The sequence below is a fragment of the Mixophyes fleayi genome, chromosome 3, assembly GCF_038048845.1.
Source record: "Mixophyes fleayi isolate aMixFle1 chromosome 3, aMixFle1.hap1, whole genome shotgun sequence".
NCBI lineage: Eukaryota > Metazoa > Chordata > Amphibia > Anura > Limnodynastidae > Mixophyes > Mixophyes fleayi.
In genome coordinates this window covers 59,345,380-59,372,562 of record NC_134404.1, presented here as the reverse complement: position 1 = coordinate 59,372,562, position 27,183 = coordinate 59,345,380, and the positions used below count along the sequence as shown (strand labels likewise).

The following is a 27,183-nucleotide window of genomic DNA, read 5'->3' as shown; positions in this document are numbered from 1 at the left end:
GGGGCTTGCTGCTGACGGCTGCACACTGTGCAGGTCCGTTCAGCATTGACAGTGTGCTGCCCGGCTGCTCTGATTGTGTTTTAAACACAATCAGAGCAGCGGGACAGCACACTGCCAATGCTGAACGGACCTGCACATACTGTGCAGCCATCAGCAGCCTTAGAAATTAGAAAGGGGGCGGGGCCTAAATCGCCCCCCCTAAAATCGCCCCAGGTAGAGCAGTTGCCTAGATCCGCCCCTGCAACCACTACTGTCCATATCACTACTGCCCCTAACACTACTGCCCCACCAGCAGTCTATTCTGGTCACCACAACAGTAGCTATATGCATACCCAAAAGCAGCCTCCACATTTTCAGGTAAAGTGCCACAAAGGGGAAAATAAAATTGTTGAATAAATTTTCTTTTTGCTTTGGAAAACGTGTATGTGTCTGAAAACAAAAAATTTTTAAGACTTGCATTCAAACAGAACATCATGTTGTCATTAGAAAGTTATCTGTTTGTCAATATGCAAAACAACCCCAAATTATTTATTTTAAAAAGAGGACATAGGGTAGGATGTACATGTTGTAATCATAAATATCTAGCATTACCAAGAAAACTTGGACTGTGGGGGATCTCTTGCAACTTTTGAGTGTGAAGTCTTAGGAAACCATTCATGTATGGAGTATAAAATGTAAATGAATGCTTATTTGGAGCATGCAAGCCTGACGTGACCATAAACCCTATAATGTATTACTAACAATAGCAACCTTTGTACTTAGTGCAACATAACTTCAAAGGCAAAGGTGGAACTACTGCCCGTGCAGCCGGTGCACGGCACCGGGGCGCGTGCCAATAATGGGGTGCGCTGCCTGCATTCATTAAATTAAGAAAATATATTAATAATTATATTTACCAATCTGGCAGCACCAGGGACTCAGTGTCCTCCTCTCTGTACCCTTCTAACTGCATGTCGGGCGTGGCATCATTTTGTCCGTCATTTTCAGTGAGATGCGGCGCAGAGAGGAGCCTCAAGCGTGAAGAAAGAAGACAGAAGAGAGAGCAGAAAGAGAAGAAAGAGGGCCAAGTAAAAGGTAAATAAGGGAAAGGGGGCCATGGGCATAGTGTAATAATAGGAAAACTGTGATGGAGGGTACAGTGTGAAGGTGAAGGGTGCCAGGGGCACTGTGTGATACAGAAGGGTGCCAGGAGGCACAGTGTGATACAGATAGGTGCCAGGGGGCACAGTGTGATACAGAAGGGGACCAGGGGCACAGTGTGATACAGAAAGGGGCCAGTGGGCACAGTGTGATACAGAAAGGGGCCAGTGGGCACAGTGTGATACAGAAGTGGGCCTGTTGGCACAGTGTGATACAGGATGGGCAGAGTGTAATACACAAACAGGCCAGCTTAAAGTGTATGATGCGCCTGAAATGGACTTTGTATCCGACTCTACATCAGGCCCATAATGTGTATTCTATCAAAGTGACATTTTATTCTGTCATTAACTGAACCACGCCTATTTTTTACTCATTAGCATAAGAAGAGATAAAAGTGGTGCAATAAATAGTAATTTAACATTCTAAAATATGAAGTACAAAGAAGGACAATAGAAATGCCACATTACACCAACATTTCCATTCCTCATCTTTTATAGAGTGTGCCCCATAGAGTATTCATAGTAAAACTCGTTATTAGCATAATTGATTTAATATTACTATAGAGATATAATATATTTAATATTAGGCATATGGTACATAAAGAAGTTTTACAGAGCACTTGTCAACTACAAACAATGAAGTGGTAAGTTATGAAGTTCAAAATAGCAAAGTTGCAGTTGAAGTCCTATTCTGTGAGTCATGAGTGTCTAGATTTCCGTTAAAAATGCATTGGATTTGTGAAACTAATTTACGACATTTGTGGAGGAGCAGAAGCTTACACTGGGAAGAACTGGAGTGGAGCGAGTGCTCTAACTCTCATGATTAATTTATGTTTATGCCTTTAGTCTGGGGACGTACCCACATGGCACTATTTATTTCACATCTTGTTTGTCAACTCCAATTTTATATTTTATCCACCAGATCCAGTGTGTCCCTGAGATTCCCAACCCCTGAAAAGCTCTGGTGCCCGTCCTTCTGGGGGTTGGGCATGATTACGAACCTTGGGTGAAGCCTTCGCAGAAGGGCAAAAGGACCCCTAGCCTTGCAGCGAAGGAGGGTCTGAAGACCCATTGTCCCCTAAGGGACCTTTTGGACTCTTTTGAGATGGACCAGTAGTCACCACACCCTTTTGCACTTTATGTGTTTTCATCTGTTTTGAACTTGGGGCATGAAAGCGCTGATCCCGCTCATGATTAATTTTTGCCAGTATTTTAGGAGCATGAAGAAATATAATTTAATGGAAGGGGTAGGTGGCTAAACTTTGATGTAAAATTTCCCTTTTGCACAGTACACTTCATCGGGTTTTTTCACCTCCCCAAACACATAGTCTTATTTCTAGTTTGCAGAGATGTCTCCATAGACCAGACATTAGGCAAGCATCTTGAAGTGTGCAGGACAGATGATAAAGGTGCACTGGTACAAAAACAGAGTGAGCTGCAGATGGCAGTTTGTGGAGGAGCAGATGTTTGCACAGGCTGTGGGAAGGTAATGGGCCAAGTGAGGATATTTCTATAAAGGTACAGAGTACACGCACTGGTGCACCTCGCTATTCTGAGCGATGTAGATGCAAGGTTTCCTTTTGCAGCGTGAGAATATTAAAATTAGGTAAAGGTTTGGAAAAGGCATATTTTTAGGGGTACACCTAGCTGTGCGACAGATCGCATGGTCATTTCCATTGCACAGAAAAAAATCTTGTCCAATACTTTTTGGTGAACCCATTATCACCTTCATGTTTCTACCTTGCAGAAAAACACATTTCTAGGCACACGCTGAGCGATGTAATATAATGCTTAGCGCAAATAAAAGTTTCACATAAAATCAGTACTGGTGTCCCCTCAGTTTCATGATTAATTTAACCCATAAATGAGGTTAACCCAGTGGTTCCCAAACTGTGTGCCTAGGCTCCCTGTGGTGCCTCAGCAATCTCACAGGGGTGCCTCGGCCAGGGCCAATTGTTAGCAAGGAAGGGGACTACTTGGTAATTATTTTGGTTCAGGGGTGCCTTGAAAAAATTATGGAGATCCTAGGGGTGCCTTGGACTGAAAAAGTTTGGGATCCACTAGGTTAACCCATGCCACAGGGGAAAACAGGGTAGTACTAAAGTGGTAGGAGGTTGGACTTGAATGTGATGTCTATACTTTTGCACAGAATAACTTTGGAGGTTTTCAGGTCTCTTTGCGCACCTAGTCACAGCCATGGAAAACCAAGTTTCCTGGCGGAGTGTACTGAGAGCGCTGTGCAAATTACCTCCATATTAAGTAGCTACAAGTTGAAATAGGAAGTGAGGTCCATGTGGGATGGAATTGATATCGTCTCAGCAGGGTGTGGTCAGAGGGTTAAAATCAGCATCTTGTCTATCATTGCAGAGCAGAGACAAGAATATAGACTGATATATACAGAAGCCTTCCATGAAATTCAGGTTGTATAAAGACATTTATATATCTCCCCAGCTTATCAGATTTATACATATAGATGCATACTGCTAAGATGACACATTCATGTCACAAGGGGAAGAAGTCTCGTCATGATGGGGGTATAGTCATAACCCTGGGGGTGTCTAGTGCTTCTGAAGTGCTAGGCCTCCCCTTGCCCTTGTCCCCTTAACTCAAAATCCACATTCATTGCTGCATGCACCAGTGGCAGATGCATATGACACCCAATTCCCGTTGCTTTGCTATAGTTACCGCCCAACCTTTCTATCAACAAAGGTATCCGCGGGCAGGACAGCTAGACAGAGACCTCAAGTCAGGACTGTTCCACATAAATCAGTTGGAAGATATGCATTTATTTTCTGACCTCACTGCTGGGTGCTCTGGATTAATCAGGCAAAGCTGGGAAGAATTGTTGTGTCACAGAAAACTTAGTTACATCTTTTATAAAGAGACAGGAATTATTTTAAATTTTTTTTTTTTTTTTTTTTTAATGGGCCAATTAATAAATAAAAGTGCTTGTAGTGTGTTGTAAAGCTGTATGAAACAGTTAAGAAACAATTATTATTATTATTATTATTATTATTATTATTATTAATTTTTATTTATAGGGCGCCACTAGGTGTCCGTAGCGCCGTACAGGGACAAACGAAATTACAATACGAGGTGAGACAGCACAGTACAGTAAACAATAATCACAGTAACTCAGTGAGCTCAAAGCACAGCTAGAGGGGCGGAGGAGGGGATAAGGGAAAGTCCGCCAACGACGGAGTCCAAGAGGGAAGGCACGGATGACAGGGAGACCCCAAGGGGAGAGGAGGGAGTGAGAGGGGATGCAGGAAAGAGGGTCCTCAAGGAGGAGGGCTTAGTAGCTGGAGAGCAGAGTTAACAGTGGTGAAGACAGGAGGAGAGAATACCCTGCTCAAAGGAGCGTACAACCTAAGGTGTGGGGTAGACAGACAGAGAGAGACACGGGGGAGTGATGGAGGAACGGAGAATAAGGATAATGGGGGAGGAAGAGGCAGAAGAAAAGGTAGGAAGTTAAGTGGGAGACTAGAAGGTTTTAAGAAAAAGGTGGGTTTTTAAAGCCCGTTTGAAACTGGACAGATATGGGGAAGTTCTGATGGAGGGAGGGAGCTTGTTCCAGTGGAGGGGGGCAGCACGGGCGAAGTCTTGGATACACGCGTGGGAGGAGGTGATCAGGGGGGAAGAGAGGCGACGGTCATAGGCTGAACGAAGAGGGCGGGATGGAGCATGAATAGAGAGGAGGGTGGAGATGTAGGGTGCAGTGGAGTTGGCGAGGGCCTTGTATGTAAGAGTGAGGAGCTTGAACAGGATTCTGTAGCGGAAGGGGAGCCAGTGAAGGGATTGGTAGAGGGGGGAGACAGAAGAGGAGCGGTGAGAAAGGAAGATGAGCCTAGCGGCTGCGTTAAGTACCGATCGAAGGGGAGCGAGATGAGAGTGGGGGAGGCCAGTAAGGAGGAGGTTGCAGTAGTCCAAGCGGGAGATGATCAGAGAGTGAATAAGACATTTGGTGGCATCTTGGGAGAGGAAGGGCCGGATGCGAGCGATGTTGCGCAGCTGGAAGCGGCAGGATTTAGCAAGAGAGAGAATGTGGGGGCCAAAGAAGAGAGAGGAGTCGAGGATGACACCGAGGCAGTGAAGTTGGGGGACAGGGGAGATAGAGGTGTTGTCGACAGTGATAGAGAGGTCAGAAGGGGGCGAGGTGTGAGGGGGAGGAAACGGGGAAACAGGGAAACGACTAACAGAGAAACGACTGCTGGGACAACCAGAGGGCAGCGGCAGCAGCTACAAGTCGTTTGGACTTTGGGGTATTATCCCTGTTACAACGTACATGCTGTATTTATTTTGCTTTGAGGTACGCTCCTAGAAGCAGACTAGCTCTGTGGATTTTTTAGACATTTCACTGTCATTTAATAAATGGTATTATGCTATGATTTTATTTTTTTGTACATGTTTTATTGTTGGAGCATGCGGTGAAGTCAGCGACTAACATCCCTATCGAGCTTTGATTGATGTGCTGTATTCAAAGAAATTAGCTTGTAAGCATACAACTAAAGGGGGCCCCTTCACATGGTTATCCTTTATTTGACTATCTGGAACACATCTGGAAGCGGGTCTATCTGCCTTAATATTGTGGATACCCCATTCAACTGTTGGGACTGTACTGCCCTATGTCTATTTCATTTTATGTTACAGCTTTCTGTTTGATGCTGGCATTCCTGTATGTGTGACCCTTTCAGCGCTGTAAGTGATCATTTTGTTATGTATATCTGTTTGGGGAAGCAGGTGACTCCTCTTATGATGACTTAGGCTGCTTTTTGGTTATCATTAGCGCTCATTCTTGATATTATCAATATATATGTGTTCGCTTTCCACCTATTTATCAAGTGAGCAGCAGGATGTTTTCACACAGGTCTAAACGATTAGCCCTAGCCGATTATATTTTCACTATAGGACCTGTCATTACTGATACCAGTGATGAGGACTTGGAAAATGTTATGTCCAATTTGGAGAAAGTTCTCATGAAAGAAAATCGTGTGTGGTGGGAAATAGTGTCATTGGAGAAATATATAGCAGAACATCTCATACCTAAAGGACTTAAAGTTTTAAAGAAACCCTCATTTATGTCCAAATCTCCCTCGTTTCATGATGAGTGGGAATCTATTTTGAATTCCTGCTCCTTTTCTCTCATGGATTTAATCTTGAGAGAGAGAAGGAAGGAACTTTGTTTATTAGAGGAGGAGATTTCAACTTTACAGATGATTATTGCCCCGTTCAGTGATATGGAAGAGTATAAAAGTTTAGAGCTGAATATTGAGAAGAAAATTGAATCAGATTTAAAAGAAACTATCATGAGAAAAAGAAAAAAACTCTATAGAGACAGAAAGGATGTTTTGAGACAGGAGGCTAGCGAGGAATTGAAAGAGGATATAAGTGACCTTAGAGGGAAATCTAGGTGGGACAATGTCCGGAAACCTATGAGAGAGACATTGAGCTCGGGTTTGGAACAAGGACAATTAGATATGTATGCAATACCCAAACCTCAGAGACAACACACCTATAAATATAAGGGAAAAAGGAATCCTAGATCATATAATCAAACTGATCCCTGGCAGCAGGTTCCATATAAGAAAAAGCCTCACGCCAATTTTAGAACTAGGCATGGTTCCATTAATAATAGGAATTCTGATTTCTTCAAATTACCTTTGAAGAATAGGTTTGAGCCCCTAAAAGGTGGGAACTCTAACTATTCTTCACCTAGACCTACTTCTTCCAATGGTCCTTTTTTAGATCAGTGGGACCCACACAAAAGGAAGGGATAATGGATCCCCATATAATGCATGCAAACCCCAAAAAGAAGAAAACCATTAGAGGTACTAAAGGGGGTAAAAATAGGAATTTTAAAAATAAACCTTGTCGTGCAGAGGGTGAAACTGATGGTTTACTCAGTTCTGAGTCTACTAAGGAGATAGATGAAGTAGGGGACAAATGTATGGTCTATAATCTTAGTTCCATTGTACTATCAAAAGAAGAAATGACCCTATTGGATAAGGGACTTAAATTTGCCCCTACTCATGCACCTAACTGTTTTGATAAATTTGTTGATGTTCAGAAATATATAAAGAAATTAACTGTAAAGAAATTCTTCTGTATGAGAGAAATGAAGGGGGCCGATGAGAGCACTACATCTGAGGACATTGAGCCTTCAAAAAAATATAAAAAACGATCCAATTTTTTTCCCCAACATATAAAGGGAGGATTTATTGAGACCTTTAGCAAAATGGTTCTTGATGACATTGAGTCCACCATAGGTAAACATAAATATAAGAAACAATGGAATTTAAATGTAAAAGAGAGACAAGCTTTAAAGGATCTTAAAGACAATAAAACCATCGTTATCAAGCCAGCTGATAAGGGGGGGGGATCATTGTGATGGATCGAATCAAATATGATGCAGAGATACTTAGACAACTGGCTGAGGGAGACACCTATAAAAAATTTAAAGGTGACCCAACCGGGGGTATTTTAAAAAAATTCTCCACGTTGATCACAAAATATTATAATATGGGAGTATTAGAGAAGGACGTATATGATTATATTAACGTAGAGGATATTACTATCCCAGTCATATATGTCCTACCTAAGGTCCATAAAGATAGTCAAAACCCCTCTGGACGACCTATTATCGCTGGCACAGGATCAATTACCTCGAATATGTCAGAGGTGATTGATGGGTTCCTGCAACCTTTGGTCCAAATAACCCCATCCTACCTTAGGGACACTAAAGACTTCTTAGATAAACTGTCGGCTGTTCAATGGAAAGAAAGCTACATTTTAGTTACGGCAGATGTTCGTGCCCTTTACACCATTATCCGGCACGACTTGGGAGTTAAAGCAGTGTCCCATTTCTTGAATACAACTGATATGGCTGAAAATCTTAAGGAATTCATCATTGAATCAATTAGATTCATCTTGAGTAATAATTATTTCCGCTTTGGGGATGACTACTATCTACAATGTATCGGAACGGCGATGGGCACCAGATTTGCCCCTAGCTATGCCAATCTCTTCATGGCGTTGTGGGAAGAATAGTGGCTGAGGAATTCGCGAGGTCTGGGGGCGAGTCTGGTGCTATGGACCCGTTTCATAGATGATATCTTTTTTATATGGGACGGACCACGATCATCATTGAAACAATTTCTTGAGCACCTTAATTCTAACACTTCGAATGTGGAACTCACTTTTGATGTGAATAATCAAACTGTGAATTTTTTAGACATCACAGTATATATTAAAGGGAACACTATTAATACCAAAACCTATCAAAAACCTACGGACCGACCCAGTTATGTTCATTTTGAAAGCCATCACCACAAAAACTGGCTTTCAAATATTCCAGTTGGACAGATGAAACGCCTTAAAAGGAATTGTACTGAAGAAGTAGTTTTAAACCACCAGATAGATGGTCTAAAAAATGATTTTAGAAGTAGAGGCTATAGAGAGGAGTTATTGACAAAATCTGAAAATATAGTCCGGGAATGGGAGGAGAAAGGTCAGAACAAAATGGTATCCAACAAGAAACGGTTTGATTGGGCATTTATTTCACAGTATAACGTGGCACACAGACAGGTGGAAAGTATATTCCATAAATATTGTGCCATTTTGAAAAAAGATCCGGTGATAGGTAGGAACCTCCCAGAGGCTCCACCCTTTATATACAGGAAGGCCCCAAATATCAAAGATAAGATCGTTAGAAGCGTTACGTTTGATGTGGGTCAATCTGCTGTGAAAAGTATTGGATTTTACCGATGTGGTATATGCAGTATGTGTAAGAACACACCTTCAAACTGCATGAAATTAGACACATTTTCTAGGAACACCCAAACCTAAACGGATACATCAGTTTATAACATGTGATTTGTCTAACGTTGTATACGCTATTGAATGTACGTGCCATCTACTGTATGTTGGACGTACAACGAGGCCTTTAAAAATTCGATTAAGAGAACATGTGAATAATATTAAAAAGGGCCTAGAAACCCATTCCCTATTGGATCATTTCAAAAAAATACATAAGTGTAATCCCATACATATTACTAATTTTTGGGGATTGTAGCGTGTTACACCACATTGGAGGTATAAAAACACAATCCAAAGACTAGCAAAGGCTGAGATGAGATGGATCTTTCAGTTGAAAACCCTGGCACCCAGGGGATTAAATGCAGATTTCGAACTTAAGTGGTTTATATGAGTTTGTGTTTTTGTGTGAGGATCCACCTCACCAGCCTTTTTTCCATTCTGATGTCTGTGTTATATAACCTGCACATCATTTCTAGATATCTATATCTTTTGAAAATATCCACTAGTGGCCATGATGAGGGTTTGTCACCACATTATACGATTATATATGGCATTCTTATGGAATGTAAAACACCATTGGTAACACAAAGATGTACCTGGTTACTAATACCCTAGATGTTTTTTATACTACTTTATTTCTTACCATGTTTGTGGCAATATATATGAATTTATTGATGTCTCCCACTTTGAGTAAGATAATGTTCATGTCCGATATTACCAAAAGGAAGGATCCATATGTACATGTGTGAACCGTATGGGTCTTTTCTGAGGAAAACATCTTTTGGATTAATATTATTATGTGATGGGTACAACAGCAGAGTGTATTGCAGCACTATCATGTCCAATTTGATAAATGTTATTTTATTATAATGCACAATTTTATCATTATAATGGAGTTGTATCTTGTGAAATACTAATATGTCATACTTTTTACTTTTTATTTTCGACTATGTCCGTGGGAATATACATGAGTCCATTAACGTCATTACTTTGAGTAAGACAATTCTTATACTCATTATCGCTGAGAGGAAGGTCTCATCTGCGCATGTGTGGACCGCATATTTTCCGAACCTCGTTTTGAGAAAACATGCATTGGAATGCGATCACGTGACCATCACAAATGGGATGTGATTTGCTAATGCGGACCATGTGATTGGACTCAATTATGTTAAAAAGACTTGTTGTTCACTCACCTGTTACCTTGACAAAGAATCTCCGTGATTCAAACCGCGTTGGTTTAACAGGGAAACGACTGCTGGGACGACCAGAGGGCAGCGGCAGCAGCTACAAGTCGTTTGGACTTTGGGGTATTATCCCTGTTACAACATACATGCTGTATTTATTTTGCCTTGAGGTACGCTCCTAGAAGCAGACTAGCTCTGTGGATTTTTTAGACATTTCACTGTCATTTAATAAATGGTATTATGCTATGATTTTATTTTTTTGTACAAGTTTTATTGTTGGAGCATGCGGTGAAGTCAGCGACTAACATCCCTATCGAGCTTTGATTGATGTGCTGTATTCAAAGAATTTAGCTTGTAAGCATACAACTAAGGGGGGCCCCTTCACGTGGTTATCCTTTATTTGACTATCTGGAACACATCTGGAAGCGGGTCTATCTGCCTTAATATTGTGGATACCCCATTCAACTGTTGGGACTGTACTGCCCTATGTCTATTTCATTTTATGTTACAGCTTTCTGTTTGATGCTGGCATTCCTGTATGTGTGACCCTTTCAGCGCTGTAAGTGATCATTTTGTTATGTATATCTGTTTGGGGAAGCAGGTGGCTCCTCTTATGATGACTTAGGCTGCTTTTTGGTTATCATTAGCGCTCATTCTTGATATTATCAATATATATGTGAGGGGGAGGAAAGACTATGAGTTCAGTTTTGGCGAGGTTAAGTTTGAGGAATCCAGAGGACATCCAGGAGGAGATGGCAGAGAGGCAGGCGGACACCCTAGCGAGAAGGGAGGGAGAGAGATCAGGAGAGGAGAGGTAAAGTTGAGTGTCATCAGCGTAGAGGTGGTAATTGAGGCAGTAGGAGCTGATGAGTTCACCCAGGGAAGAGGTGTATAGAGAGAAGAGTAAGGGTCCTAAAACAGAGCCCTGAGGGACCCCGACTGAAGGGGTGGACGGGGGGGAGAGAGACCCAGAGGTGGTGACGGAGAAGGAACGGTCAGAAAGGTAAGAGGTGAACCAGGACAGGACAGGGCCGGAGAGGCCAAAGGAATGGAGGGTGTGGAGGAGGAGGGGGTGGTCAACGGTGTCGAAGGCTGCTGAGAGATCAAGGAGGATAAGAAGGGAGAAGTGGCCCCTGGCTTTAGCAGAGAGGAGATCATTGGTGACTTTAGCCAGGGCAGTTTCAGTGGAGTGAAGGGGGCGGAAACCAGACTGGAGAGGATCAAGGAGGGAGTGTTCAGAAAGGTAGGAGGAGAGACGGCTGCAGACGAGCCTCCCGAGAATTTTGGAGGCAAAGGGGAGAAGAGATATGGGGCGATAGTTAGAGGGAGAAGTGGAGTCAAGATTAGGTTTCTTTAGAATGGGGGATACGAGAGCATGTTTGAAGGAGGAGGGGAAGATGCCGGTGGAGAGGGAAAGATTAAAGAGGTGAGCGAGGTGGGAGCAGGTGGTGGGGGAAAGGGAGCGAAGAAGGTGGGAAGGGATGGGATCCAGGGGACAGGTAGAGGGGGGAGGATGAAATGAGAGAGTGGACTTCCTTGCCCATGGTGGGGCGGAAAGAGTGGAGGGGAAGGTGGCTAGGGGGGAGGATGGAAAAGTGGGGGGGTGAATGAGAGAGTGGAGGAGGAGATTTCAAGTCGGAGGGCCTCAATTTTAGAGGAGAAAAAGGAGGCGAAGTCAGAGGCGGTCAGGGAGGAGGGGGTGGGGCCAGGAGAGTGCTGAAGGTGGCGAAGAGACGGCGGGGTTAGAGGATTGGGAAGAGATGAGGGACTTAAAGAAAGATTGTTTAGCGAGTGAGAGGGCAGAGCTGTAGGATGCAAGGATGAATTTAAAGTGGAGGAAGTCAGCCAGGGAGCGGGATTTTCTCCAGTGGCGTTCAGCGGTATGGGAGCATTTTTGGAGGAAGCGGGTAAATTTGGAGTGCCAGAGTTGGGGTTTGGAGCAGCGAGGATGGACGGAGTGGGCAGGGGAGACCGCGTCCAGAGCAGAGGTGAGGGTGTGATCGTAGAGGGAGTCCGCCTGTTTGGGCAGGCCAGGGAGGAAAGGGGAGAAAGGAGGGTATCGAGAAAGGAGGACAGAGATGCCGGGTTAAGGGCGTCGAGGTTGCGTCTGGACAGAGTAGGTTTGGGCAGGGGGAGGGGAGCAGGAGAGAAGGAGAGAGGGAAGGAGAGGAGATGGTGATCGGATAGAATGAAGGGAGAGATGGAGAAGTCAGAGAGACTACATAGGTAGGAGAAGACCAGATCAAGGGAGTGACCAAGGCAGTGGGTAGAGGAGGAGGTCCATTTGGTAAGACCAAGGGAGGAAGAAAGGGTGAGTAATTTGCTGGAAGCAGGGTCGGTGGGATTGTCCATGGGGAAGTTAAAGTCGCCGAGGATGATGGAGGGGAGGTCGGAGGAGAGGTGGTGAGGAAGACAGGGAGCAAAGTTGTCAAGGAAGAGGGAGGTGGGGCCAGGGGGGCGGTAGATGACAGTGACATGTAGATGGATGGGGTAGAAGAGGCGGATGGAGTGGGCTTCAAAGGAGGAGAAGGAGAGAGAGGGTTCAGGGGGAATGACACGAAAAGTACAGGTGGAGGAGAGGAGGAGGCCAACTCCACCGCCTGGGTGGGCACCAGGCCTGGCGGAGTGGGTGAAGGAGAGACCACCATAGGAGAGGGCAGTGGGGGAGGTAGTGTGTCAGAATCGGAGAGCCAGGTTTCAGTAATGGCAAGAAGGTTAAGGGAGTTGGATAAAAAGAGGTCGTGGATAGCAGTCAGTTTGTTATGGACTGATCTAGCATTCCAGAGGGCGCATGAGAAAGGGGGAGAGGAGAGGGGGGAGATGGGGATGAGGTTAGCAAGATGGGCAGTGCGTGGGGGAGGGTGGGGAGGAGCGGAAGAGGTAGGGCGGGGGGAGAGTATGGGTATGGAACGAGAGCAGGGAGGCATAGTAGGGTGAGAGAAGGGAGGGTGTCAAAGCGGGTGGAGGGAGGAGGAAGGGAGAACAGGGGCGAAAGGGATGAGGTCGGCTAGAGAGGCCTAGTATGACGGAGCAGAGAAAAGGCAAGGAGGGCTAGGGAGACAAAAACAGAAAATAGGGCAAGGGAGGCAAGGAGTAACAGAACAGTGAGATAAAGAGGACAGAGAATAACAGGAAGAAAAATAACAGGGAGATTAGCAATGTGGAATACAATAGCAATGTGGAATACAATAGCAATGTGGAATACAATAGCAATGTGGAAGACAGTAACAAAGTTAGGGCGTGGAAGGTATTGAACAACAGGCCAGAGATATAATAAGGACAATGAAACAGGTAAGAATAAAACAGGTAAAAATAGTAACAGGTAAGTGTAAAATAAGGACAAAAAACAAAACAAAATAAATGGCAGGTAAAATAACATCATGTAAAAATAATAATATAAAAAATAATCAGGTAAAAATAATAACAGGTGAAGATAAAATCCGGTAGAATAGTAACAGGTACCAATCAAGTCTGAGGAATCTAAGTAGTTGCAGGAGCAGATCAAAGGGGTCCAGCGATTAGGAGGTAGGCACAGGAGACGGAATAGACCGAGGGGTCCAGTGGTAAGGAGGGAGCAGAGTTCCAGAGGGACGATATGGCTAGTTCGGAGATCAGTCCCGGAAGGCAAATAAGAAGGCAAATAAACAATGTATCCTGAACTATTTAAGAAGCTAAGCTGAGCAAGAAATAGTCTCTTTGTCTCACTCCCATCCACAGGTACACCTGATATCTGCCACTGCAGGGAAAACGGTCACATTCCTATAGTTGGAGACTTTAAAGGCCAGGTTAATCTTTCCTTGCTGGTGATGACGACTGCAGTGATGCACATTTATGAAAAATGTACTGTAACCCATAGCAACCAATCAAATTCTAGAAGGCATTTTTATCTAGTGCAGTTTAAAAAATGAAAACAAATGTCTGGCTGCTATAGGTTATTTAACCTTTTTTTTTCATAAATGTCCCCAATATGTTTTATTTTATATGTATTATAATAACCCTTTCCTATTATGAACAGTAAAAACCTACATGTAAACACAAATTATCAAGAATATCCCCCTGGGCTAACTCAGCACATTTTAAACAAAATAACATAAATAGGAGAGGGAAACATAAAACAAGGGGGAACAAATGCAGTTAAACCCCATGGAGCGTTCCTTAGTCCAATATATTACACGGCACCTTGAGAACATTGCAGAAAATGTCGGAGTCCCAACTTCTCCAAACATATGCTGCCTGTAGATAAGTAAGGAATCTAAATATGGAATGGAAATGTTAATTACTGCGGTAATACCATTACACCTCAAGTGAGCACATCCTATCGCTTAGCTCTGTGACAATGGGGGGGAAGGAGAGAAACACAGCAAAACAAGGAAATACTAATCCCTCCTTGTTTATTACAACACTTCAATTGTCTTCCAGTCTGTCTGTCTGAATAAACCTCATCCACTGTTCTAGTGAGTAGTAACTGCTGATCGATCTACTGTGCCCTTCACAGGTATTACAGGCACAATCCTGTCTTGTTTTTTCATCAAGTCAACATTGTTTAGGACAATAATATTTGCAAAACGGCGTTACGCCTCCAGGGCACTGATACACCCTGATTATCGATGGGAATGAGCAGGCAGTGAATTTAGGCTGTTATACAGAAGCTACATCCTGTAGTGTTTATTTACTAACAGATATGATCAGCTCTTACAGCTAATGTGCAAAACAGCACTGCACTGCATATTCATAATCCCACAACAATATAGAATTCTACAGTACAATCGGTCCTGGTAAATAATAAAAATAATTATTATTTATTCATTTTTAGTTATCAAAAAGGACAAAAAGCTATTTCTTCTTATTGACTTTAAAATAAATTAAAGGGTTATATTTTGTTCCATGAATTAGTTGTTAATTACAATTATTGTAATTAAAATCATTTTGATTTGCTAAAGGCTTACATTTTCACCAGATTGTTAGATCTGTCTTTGGGTCTTGCCCAATGCAGTTTCAACAAGATGTTTGTTTCATATAGAGCTGCGTTTTACACCACAATCTTCCTGCATCAGTGTGACAGGAGCCTAATTACTAAACTGTGCTGCAAGGAGACCCTGCTCATTCCACTTTTTATGTCCGTGGCTTCCGCTTGTCTCCATTCACATCATCATGCAGTATTATGATAGGCAGCCCTGTCCTAACTTGCACAATATTACCTGTGCACTGGACATTCCCTCCAACAAGATCAGCAGAGTCATTTCCTGAAATAATATGTGCTACTCTGAGTATCCTAATGGTTTGTCTACAGGTTGTTCAATGCATTTCGGCTTCAAAACAGGGGACGGCCAAAACAAAACTAGATACAATAAGGTGCTCAGAACCTCATTGTTTCTTTTTGGTTTTGTTTGTTTGTTTGTCGTTTGCAAATTTGGTTGTACAAGATGTGATTACACATCTGACAAACTGGTGGAAAGTGAAACTTTTATCACCCGTCCTCCACCCAGTCTGCAAGGTGAAAATCGTTAATCACTTCCAGTTTGCTCCAAAGTCACTTTATTTAATACACCTGAAATTTTACAAACCATTTATTTAATGTGACTTCTTTATTACTGAAAATCTTCAAATTGTAAGTGCAAAGCAATATTCAAGTTACTATCAGCTATTTATAAAACACTTCACATCACAGTGCAGAATACAGGAGGGATGTAAGGAATCACATGTAAAGGAAAGTAATGTTAGAGGAGAAATTCCACTGCTTGTCTTATTTCAGTAGGCACATGCAGAAGTGGAACTAGCGAGCCGTGCAGGGAGGTGGGGAGAAGGAAACCGGGGCCCCCGACGCTATGCAACTGCCATGCAGCGGGCCCCATTATCTGGCACCTGCCGCACCAATGGTAGTCCCACCGCTGGGCACATCTGTGCCTCAAGCAGAAGGGAATTTCTAATACTAAAGCTACCATGTCACTTTGCTAACGCTTGCGCCACCAAATTCCTGCTGCACAGCTTTAGCCCTGTTTTGACGTGTGTTGCGTCTGCGCCTCACTGCGACTATGATGTATTTACATGGTCACACCTTCACAAATCCGTGTTCCTCCCATTCTCTCGTAGTGAGTCGCAAGCTGTCGCGAGTGTTAATTGCGTCCAAGATGCAGGCGGATTTGGTGCTTTCTGCACATGCGTGGTAGTGTTTTATGCTTGATGCACCTAAAACGGACTTTGCGTCTGAGTCTCAATGAGGTCCTTTATCTGTTCAGTTGTAGAGGGTGGGGGGAAAAAAATGTAAAACATTTTTTTTTTCCATATCTGATGGGATAGGTTGGAGACTAAAACTCGGATCCAACAATCTGTTAGGAAATTAAACCTCTAGTAACTACACCCTTATAATGCATAAGCCTAATTATGAAAGACAACAGATGCATTCTCATAGATGGCAGCATTTTAAATAATTTCTCCTGATACTGCTGCTGAGCAGGTAAATTTAAGCATGTTACAAATGGTGCATACTAGGAAACTACATCCTACATCATGGCATGCTAATTCAACTTGGTTAGAACGCTGTTTTGGGGGATTTTAGAAGGTACTCTTACAGCAAATATTACATTATAAACTTTGGATTATAGGGATAGATAGAGAACTGCATCCAATATAAAAAAAATTGGAGGAATTGTACAGTATGGCTGGTAAGTATTTACAGCAAAATTCTCTGAGGACTAATCTTCAAAACCTAGGACTGACCATGAAAATTAGGGAGAGTTGGCAACTATTCTTTTTTTTTTTTTTTTTTACAAAGGTCCTCGACAGTTCACTATACATGACACCTTAACTATCACTCGGTTACACTATTATTACCTCTTTTCCCCACTGAAACAATGAAAGCTGGATATTATTTTTTTACAATTGCCCTATAAAGTAAATATTATAGTCGATGATGTTTATAATGTTTAATGTAAACATTTTGATGTTTTGTCATTTTAGAGCATATGCTTGATGGAGACAGCTATCTTGAGAGCTTATGTTACTGGTAGCTAGTGAACTGATAGGCTAATAATTGGTTCGGCCCACACAATGCATGCAGGTGATTGGGATGTTTAAAGTTTCTTGTACAGGAATAATGATAACATTTGTATAATAAGTTTCCATTACAATTTTATTTATTCTTAACCAACAGACTACAAATAGGGAGGGTGATATATTCCCCTGAAGGGATGCAAATACTAATTTTGCATAGAAATGTAGCTTTTAATGTATACACTGTGTACTAGAGCTGTACAAAGCAGCACAAGTTGTGAAGTACAGCACTATCCAGCAGTGATTGTAGCACACAATAGTCTTGCTTCCATCTTTCCCCCTTTTAACTATACATAATAGAGGCAACCATTGTGATAATGCCACCCCAGTGAATTCTGTCTCAGAGATGTACATAGTTCCCAGTGATCTGACAGTATTGTCATAAGTGTTAGTTCAGCTTAAGCAGAGTACACACCTCAAAGTTTACAGCCAATTATTGATTATCGTTCCTAAACCCATTATATCATTTCATTTGATATTTAAACTGAACTAAAAATCTCATTCAATGATGGAACAATCTAGTTCCAATCCTGCAGTGTGTAAGCACTCACGACCGGCAGTGTCCATAGATATCTATGGAGTGTACGGAGTCACGTTCTATTCAGCCGATGAATATGACAGATGAAGAGCACAGATCTCAAGGTAAATTGTGTAAAACGTGTACAGTGTGTACACATGAACCAGCATGCTGAGTGGGACTTTTTTTTTTCGGTTGTTGGTAAAATCATTAAAGATGTTGCATCTGAAGAAAATTGTTTGTAATGTGTATCCAACCCAACAAACAGCAGCCTCCATTCTCCATTGTGTACCTCAATGATGTTCCTTCTTCATTGATGTCACTAACACCACATACCTCAGCGATGAGCTTAGTAAACTTACAATCTGCATGTTCATGAATATTGGGCACAGTGGCCTAGTGGTTAGCACTTCTGCCTCACAGCACTGGGGTCATGAGTTCAATTCCCAACCATGGCCTTATCTGTGTAGAGTTTGTATGTTCTCCCTGTGTTTGCATGGGTTTCCTCCGGGTGCTCCGGTTTCCTCCCACACTCCAAGAAAAAAACATACTGGTGGGTTAATAGGCTGCTATCAAATTGACCCTAGTCTCTCTCTCTCTCTCTCTCTCTCTCTCTGTGTATGTTAGGGAATTCAGACGTAAGCTCCAATAGGGCAGGGACTGATGTGAATGAGTTCTCAGTACAGCGCTGCGGAATCAGTGGTGCCATATAAATAAATGGTGATGATGATGACTACAAATCACAGTCTCCGATCTCTTGTCATTTTTATTGGTTTAGCCCACAAACTGGCTGCCTCCACTGTATATATGGAAGGAATATATTTTTTTTCTTCTATAATATGTGCAAAATGTCTCTTTTTGGTCATGTACACCTGTGTTTGACTAGAAAGGTAGAACAGACACGAGGGGTGAAGTGAAGAGAAAATACAGTGCAAGAAAGATGGTGAATAAGCCAATAACTGCCAGAAGAAATCAGATTTGGAGTGAGGATGCCTGGGATGAAAAAGAAGAAGTGTTAAAATGAGAAAGCAGTGGATGTGTGTGTAAGATAGGATGATAGAATGATATGCCGAGGAAAGAAAGCAAAGCCTGGTAGAAAATAATACATGGCGGCTTCAGAGGAAAGTAGACAAACATTAAATTACTCCAGCATTTCCACTGGGAACGTTTGTTAAATCTAAATTAGTATCTACTGACTGTGCATCTGACATCTATTTTACATGTTAGCCTGTGATTGAAAGCTGAGCTCTTCCTCTCCTGCAGTCTGTGATTTCCTGCTCTCTTTCCTCTTCCTCTCCTCTTCTCTTATTCCTCTGCCTTCCCATTTCATCTTTCTCCTGCTTTTTATCTTGTTTTCCTTGCTTTCCTCAGGAGATCCCTTTATCTTCCTTTCTTCCTCCTAGGACTCATCATTCAGTATATTCCTTCATTTTGTAGCACTATCTCACATGCTATTCTTCCACTACTAATGTATCTTTTCCTATTGTCTTATCTCACTTCTCCTCTCTCATTGTCACATTCTGTATCTCTCTGTCATTAATGACATATCTCTCTCACTCTCTGTCCTCAGTCACATTCTTATTCTCTGTCTCTTCGTCCTCTCTCACATGTTCCTGTATGTCTCTATCCTATCTTACATCTCTTTCCATCCCTCTCTCTCTCTCTCTCACTCTCTCTCTCTCTCTCTCACTCTCTCTCTCACACACACACACACACACACACACACACACATCCTCTCTGTCCTCGATCAGATTCTTACTCTCTGTCTCTCTGTCCTCTCTCACATGTCCCGTGTATGTCTCTGTCCTATCTTACATCTCTTTCTATCCCTCTCTCTCACTGTCTCTCTCTCTCTCACACACACACATCCTCTCTATCCTCAATCACATACATTCTTACTCTCTGTCTCACCTCCACCTCTCCCTCTGTCCTCTCTCACATCCTATGTGTATTTGTATGTCTCTGTCCTCTCTCACATGTTCCGTGCATGTCTCTATCCTATTTTACATCTCTTTCCATCCCTCTCTCTCTCACACACACACACTCTCTCTCTCTCTCTCTCTCTCTCTCTCTCACACACACACACACACACACACATCCTCTCTGTCCTCAATCACATTCTTACTCTCTGTCTCACCTCCACCTGTCCCTCTGTCCTCTCTCACATCCTCCGTGTATGTGTATGTCTCTGTCATATCTCACATCTCCCTCTAACTCTCTCTTTACTCTCTCTCTCTCTCTCTCCCTTTTACTCACATCTGTCTGTCTGTCTCTAGCTCTAACTCTGATCTCTCTCATTCCCTCTCCCTCTCTACCTCTGCATGTCTCTTATACCTCTTTCCTATGCTTCTTTTTTTTATCTGTCATCTCTCTCTTTTTACCGCAATTACTACCATTGTTCTCACTAGTCCACAGCTGCTTCCATAGCTTTTTCTATATTTTACATACAAGTTACAGTATTTTAAAGTTTTACATTCTCCCGTGTTTTTATTCCCTCTGAGTTCTTAGGACTTTCTCTTAATGCCATGACCGGTAAATTAGTCGCTTTACTGTATTTACACTCTGTTCTCACTCACCCAAGCCTCACTCATTTCCTAAACAAATATTGAGTTTTTTTTATTATTTTCTCCTGAGCCATTATTGTGTTTTATTTAAGTTTATTGACCAATACCCGGCTGCATGAAAAATACAAAAATCCTCGGGGTGTCGGTGGCCCCTGGCAGTATAATCTGTCTCTCCACGTCTCTCAAATCGAGAGATGGAGCCGAGGGAAGCTAGTCCTTATTTACTAATGTTCTGCAGTGACAAACGTCAGGGAAAGTGCTGAATCAGCCTAATGTGAGCAGCTCTGCCATCACTTTACACACGTGTCTTCGCAAGATCTGTTATTCCATCTTTACTAGACATTACTTCTTATGGGTCCTTTCCTGTACCTGCTCCAAGCCCTACATTTCTTTTGTTATTCATTTTATTTTTAACAAGTTAAATTAAAGTATTCTCTCACTACCCATTCCCCACACTGACTCTTATCATATGCGGCGTTCAGGCGCTGATAGTGTTTGACACATATGAGATGATTACTATTAACATCTAGTTCAACTGAAATATATACAACATACACTCGTACACTACATGCGTGCCTTGTCTCTACCACACACAATCATACAATATCACATATTTTCAATATGATTGTGCATGTACATTACACACACACACACACACACACACACACACATATATATATATATATATATATATATATATATATATATATATATATATTATGTACAAAATATTGAAAATGTATGTGCGGTATTTGTATAGATGCGATGTTTGCTTCCAGGCATTGCGTTGCATGTACATTTAGAGGTGAAAGCTTACACGTTTAGATATATAAAGAAGAGTTGGAGCTGTTAGATACAGATGAAGGAACACAATATTACACATATATGTTGTATAAATAGGACAACAATAACAGACTTGAACAGTTCTGCCACATACATGAAACCGTATGTCTTGGCTTTCCTTCATACACTTAAACATATTTATGAGTGGAGAGTTGTGATCCTGTGTTTTGTGCATCAAAGACACGCACAGGTTACAACCATTAACACATATAACACACGAGTAACCCTCACAAAATCTGAGTATTAGTAATGCACCTGCTGCGGTGTATGTATCATATACTCACTACAAAAAAATTAATTCCTGACGCTACTTTCATATTATACTGTCAATCAGAGATAGATAGATAGATAGATAGATAGATAGATAGATAGATAGATAGATAGATAGATAGATAGATTGATACTTAGGTACAGAGACAGATTACTGGTCATGCTATAGTAATGCAAAACAAATGGAATGATTGGCTTTCAGATGAAAGGAGCACCCGGTCATCTCATGTATTTAATCATTTCATTGAGAGAAAGAACCAGTTGCAGATAAACAGGTTTGACATGATTCAGTTCTTCCCTCTAGGGAAAGTTCTCTCTCAAACATACACATCAAACATGTAATGCTCATTTTATCTGCTTGTCCTGTGACTCTTTTAATTCATACTGTAACAAAAATACAACTACAACATAATAACATTATTTGAACTATTTTCACACACAACCCCAGGAAAAAAAACACAAACACATAAAAATAATAAAAACAAGCTACGACTGTAAAGCCGGACACGCAAAAGTCTAATATTTAAGATAATACTTCTCAGTAAAAAAAACTTTATAGGTAGGCTTTATATGAATATCATATATATATATATATATATATATATATATATATATATATATATATATATATATGTGTGTGTGTGTGTGTGTGTGTGTGTCTGTGTAGATACTTTGCAAAGTGTATATTAAATGCATGTCATGATTACACTGCTGTTTAATCATTATTACCTCATCTTGGTACTTTTAGTTGAACCTGGTTCATAGACCTTGTTGTTCATCATCATTGCATAAAGGATGCGAAGTATAAAATATGTATACTAGAGCGATTTTATTGTTGTGCCTGTTAATGTGCAATTGGTTATTTTTACATTGAATCCATTATATTTATCTTATGAATAAATACAATGTCAAATAACTGTGATCGGTGATTAATGAACTTCACCCTCTACAAGTTGTATTTATTCATCAGTTGAATATATATATATATATATATATATATATATATATATATATATATATATATATATGTGTGTGTGTGTGTGTGTGTGTTTTCTAACTCAGTTCGGTCAATATTTAAAACCGTTTTTACACTAATGCCATGCACAGTTGATACATTGTTGGAATGTAATATTTACATTACATTACCTAGTAAGAATAATATTTGGAGAGAATACAAATAATCTTATCATTCACAGATTGTTAAAATTATACCAAAAAACAATCTTCAGTCAGTCATACAACATAGATCAACATCGGTGTGGGGAAATAAAATCATGATAGAAGGATGCATTATTGTATTATATATACTGAGCTTTATACTAAATTATAGTCATAGATTATCCACCGAAGATTTCTTTAAGCTGCTCTTTTCATCGTTTTATGCAAAAAATAAATGAATACAAATAAAATAGTAGCTGATAATCGTTAGGAAATATTAAACATTCAGATATGGGAGAGGGTGGATGCACAAGAGAGAGATACATTTAAACCCCATTTAGGCTGATAATAAGAGGCAGTGATGTTTGCCTGTTGCTAGTGATACTGACAGCTGGTGTCGGTCAGGTTACGTCAGTACACACTTGTCTTTTAGACGCTGTCAGACTCCCTGTTAAATGTATAGGGACACAATAGGGTCAGCCTGGACACTTGCCCTTAATGTCCCTAAGCCTTCAATTCCTATTGCTTTCGTCTCACCCTGTCTCGTATTTGTTTTGAGATGTTAAGGGTCTCTCATTCATTCTGATGCTAAACAAAAGATCCATTCATCCTCCCTAACCTTGGCTTTTCTCTTTCCTGATCTCTGTTTATTAATATATCTTTTATCCTGCCCAATCCCGTCCAGAGCTCAGTGTATGTTTTAATTGTGCCCTGCCATCTCTCTCCTAACAACACAAGTACTGGGAAAGACACACACATCATGTATCATTTAACTATTCCGGGGCAGCAGATGGATAACAGCCATATTCTAATGAAAATCCTCTTCTAACAAAAGCCCACATAATGAATTTATTCCAAGAACTCCTCAGACTGCTAATTGTTTGACACTAAATGCTAATCCACTTCTTATATTGGAGGATAAATCAGCTGTTCTCAGATGCGCAGCTATCATTTTTTCATGTCTCTTTATGCTTCCTTTTTACAACTCATTACTGTGCCCTGATTATCGTTCGGCAATAGGAAAAGCACGTTACAGGAGAGACAGCAAACATTGCATTGACAAGCATCTGAAGATTTTGTATACTTAATAAAAAAAAAAACACCTGTTGACATTTATAACTATCAATATTTTGAAGAATCAGCTAAAGTATATTAGTAAATGTGCTCCCACATTTCAACAATTCACAACAGTAAACATGTATTGTTGGTCTATTCAAAGCTTCAACAATGTACTTAACATTACTAAACAAAATACTCTTGCTGCTCACTTAATCATATATGTATACGTGTGTAGCTGAGCGTTTGTATATTTATATATATATATATATATATATATATATATATATATATATATATATGCATGTGTGTGTGTGTATATATATATATATATATATATATATATATAGATGCATATATACATATATATATATATATATATACATATAGATATCATCATCATCACTATTTATATATATATATATATATATATATATACATATGTGTGTAAATATATATATATATGTATATATATATATATATATATACATACATATATATATATATATATATATATATATATATATACATATATATATATATATACCTACCTCTCTCTCGCTCTCTCTGTATATATATATATATATATATATATATATATATATATATATATAATCGGTGTGCGTGTGTGTATAAATAAAATACATAGATGTGATCATTTACAACTTATACTTTACAACCCCTGACTGACAGGTAAGGATTAAGTGGAAATAAACTTATAATTAAACTATATGGGTGTTTTTTCACAAATAACTATAATCAAGCTTAGCATTTTTGGTTTACAAAATCAAAACATATATATTTCGATAATAAATGTTATACTCTAGTGAGGTGTAAGGTATGTGATGCAATAAGATACGAATATTTAATGAACTAGTCAAAGGATACACTTTTTGCTTGTCTGATATCGCTCTGCCATTCAGTTATCTATTGGTAGCAGGTATCAACGTATAATGCACAGCTCACACGTAACGTTTTAACGACAAGATTGTCTTTATTCAAAAGATCGTTGTTCAACAAAAAAGAACATCGTTTGAGTAGATAAAGGGAGATAAAAGTGAGTACAGTCATTTTCCCTACTACAAGATGCCTTTCAGTCACGTTTTCTGTTTAGGTAAAGATTAATCCTTCACTATTCTTTCACTAAACAGACCCTAAAAAGTATAGCCAACTGCCTATTTATTTATGTATTTATTTATTTATACAAAATAATATTCTTTTGAGGGGTAAAAGTAGAGATACATTGACGTTCATTTGTTTTAATAATAAAGCTCTCAGCGCTAAATCCTTTTGTCAGAAAACCAGATTTAATGGCAAAATATCTAACACAGCTCCCACTACCCCGCAGCAAAATAACTGTGCAAAATAGGTAAGGTTGGCAATAATACTAATTAATAAATTCTTAAATAATTTAATATCAGTTCCTTCAAAAATTCGAGGTCAGAATCACATAGAAATCAAAGGCAAATTCATAAACATCAAAATCAATAAATAAAGTGTTACTGTCCGAATTGGTTAGCTAAAAATGAAAAGGATGAACTTGTACAATTCTTACAATTCGTCCTGACAATTACTTCCAGCTATCCGCATGGCTTGGTGTAGAACATAATTAGATTGTGCCCTTCAGAAAAAGGAAGTGCATTATTCTGCGAGAAGTGCACAGGTAAGTGGGTCCAAATATGGATTGTTCCTCTCTCCAATCCTTCCTAGTACCTTTTTTGGGGGGGCAGTCAGTCTGTACATGCAGCAACACAGTTCAAACTGCAATTTCCTTTTTCACTTGTAGTCTTCTTACATGGCTGTGGTATGTGCAGAAGAATAAGGGTCTAAACCAGCTTTAGTCATGCCAGGAAACAATATGTAGGCAACCGGAGGCTGCAAGTTAGACGTAGACCATGCTGTACAGTTACAGGGTACCACATACCCAGGGTTGGTTGGAGAAGGGTGGGTGTGAGTGTGCTGGCTAGGACAGCTTAAGCCCCCAAATGCACCGTTTTGGTATCCCAATGTCGAGGCATAGGGAAGTGTGCTTGTAGTCAAGGTGTGTGGCATCTCTGTCATCTTCTGTATGGCAGAAGAGCTAAACTGACTTGGGTCCAGTAAAGAATAAGGTGCTGATGTTGGTGGCAAGAAAGCTCTTGCTTTGTCAGAAACCCCTAGGATGGATTCAGCGGCACTCATGGGAAGTCCTGTCTTAAGTGGGTCATGATCTCCAAGGTAGGGCAAAGGAAAGACATATCTGTCTTTCTTTAAAAGGTTCTTGGGTTTGCGCCTTGGTCTATACTTATAATCAGGATGTTCCTTCATGTGTTGCGCCCTCAGTCTTTTGGCTTCATCTATGTAGGGTCTTTTTTCGGCTTCAGACAGAAGTTTCCATTCGGCTCCAAGTCTTTTACTTATTTCCGAATTGTGCATCTTTGGATTCTCCTGGGCCATCTTCCTCCTTTGCCCTCTGGACCACACCATGAAAGCATTCATGGGTCTCTTGATATGGTCAACAGGCTTAGACATGGTACTGTTCAATCTCTGCGACCAGCTATAGCCAACTCCAAAGTCCCCCCCTTCTCTTATCCTTTTGAAAGTGAAGAATGAAGTCTTAACTAATCATACCAGATATTCAGTGGAGGAACAAAAAGATCTTTAAGTCAACCGCGACTTTCCCACCGAGCGATTGTGTGGGTTCTCTTGATAGTGGAGCAGGTATAAAACAGTCAAGATCCAGGTGTCCTATAGGTCCAATAAAGCTCTTGCTTGAGGTCCAAGGTGTGTGTGCGTGTTTGCCTGTCTGTGATAAAAAGACAGGGGAAGGAAGAAAGATAGGAGGAGAGAAAAAGACTCATACAGATTATTTTCCTACTTCTTCCTGAAGGTGTCTTGTTTAGCAAAGCACCTTGCTGGGAATGAGGAACAGCGCATAGAAAAATACACTGAGCCAAAAGTGGAGAAGTTCAAAGCCTATTGCTGCTTAGTACAGCATGCCATCTAGTAATCAAAAGGGTTTACACCCCTACGATAGACACCCAATCAGCTTTCAGCTCAAACTGAATACCTTCCACACCAAAGCACCATCCGCACACAACACTGAGAGAACAGGAGGGAGAGAAAGGGAAAACACTAAATAGAGCAGATTAGGGAGGCAGCTATTGTTAGTTAATCCACTAATAGAAGCAGTCAAAACTCCTCAGCTCCTCCTGCTTTTATATGAAGTGTGTTAGGTGAGGAGTTTAGTGTCAGAGGGAGTTGGGGCACCTCTACTGTGCTCAAAGAGGTATCAGTATGGTAAGCAGGTCTGCACCTGAGACAAAAGGGTTAATAAGATACTACACTTACTTGTCCTAGATGTTAGCCGCTACAGTATGTACAAAGAAAAAGTCAAAGAGAGAAATGGCTGCAGGCAAGAATATTGGAAGCGAAACGTGTGCATATAACGACAGATGTATGATATATATATTTATATTATTTACATTGCATCCACATGTGTCTAGAAATGTAAGTGCGCCTATACTTATAATTCTAAATATATATATATATATATATATATATATATATATATATATATATACTTAAATACGTAGTGAATAATACTA

At 40.6% G+C, this 27,183-nt stretch overlaps 1 protein-coding gene across 1 annotated transcript; it reads right to left on the bottom strand.

The window, feature by feature from the left end:
• Nucleotides 1–24,570: 24,570 nt before the first annotated feature.
• On the bottom strand, nt 24,571–26,638 carry SOX14 (SRY-box transcription factor 14). The gene has a single exon (XM_075200513.1). The coding sequence runs from the start codon at nt 26,105–26,107 to the stop codon at nt 25,388–25,390; it is 720 nt and encodes a 239-aa protein (XP_075056614.1). The 5' UTR covers nt 26,108–26,638; the 3' UTR covers nt 24,571–25,387.
• Between the last annotated feature and the right edge of the window lie 545 nt (nt 26,639–27,183).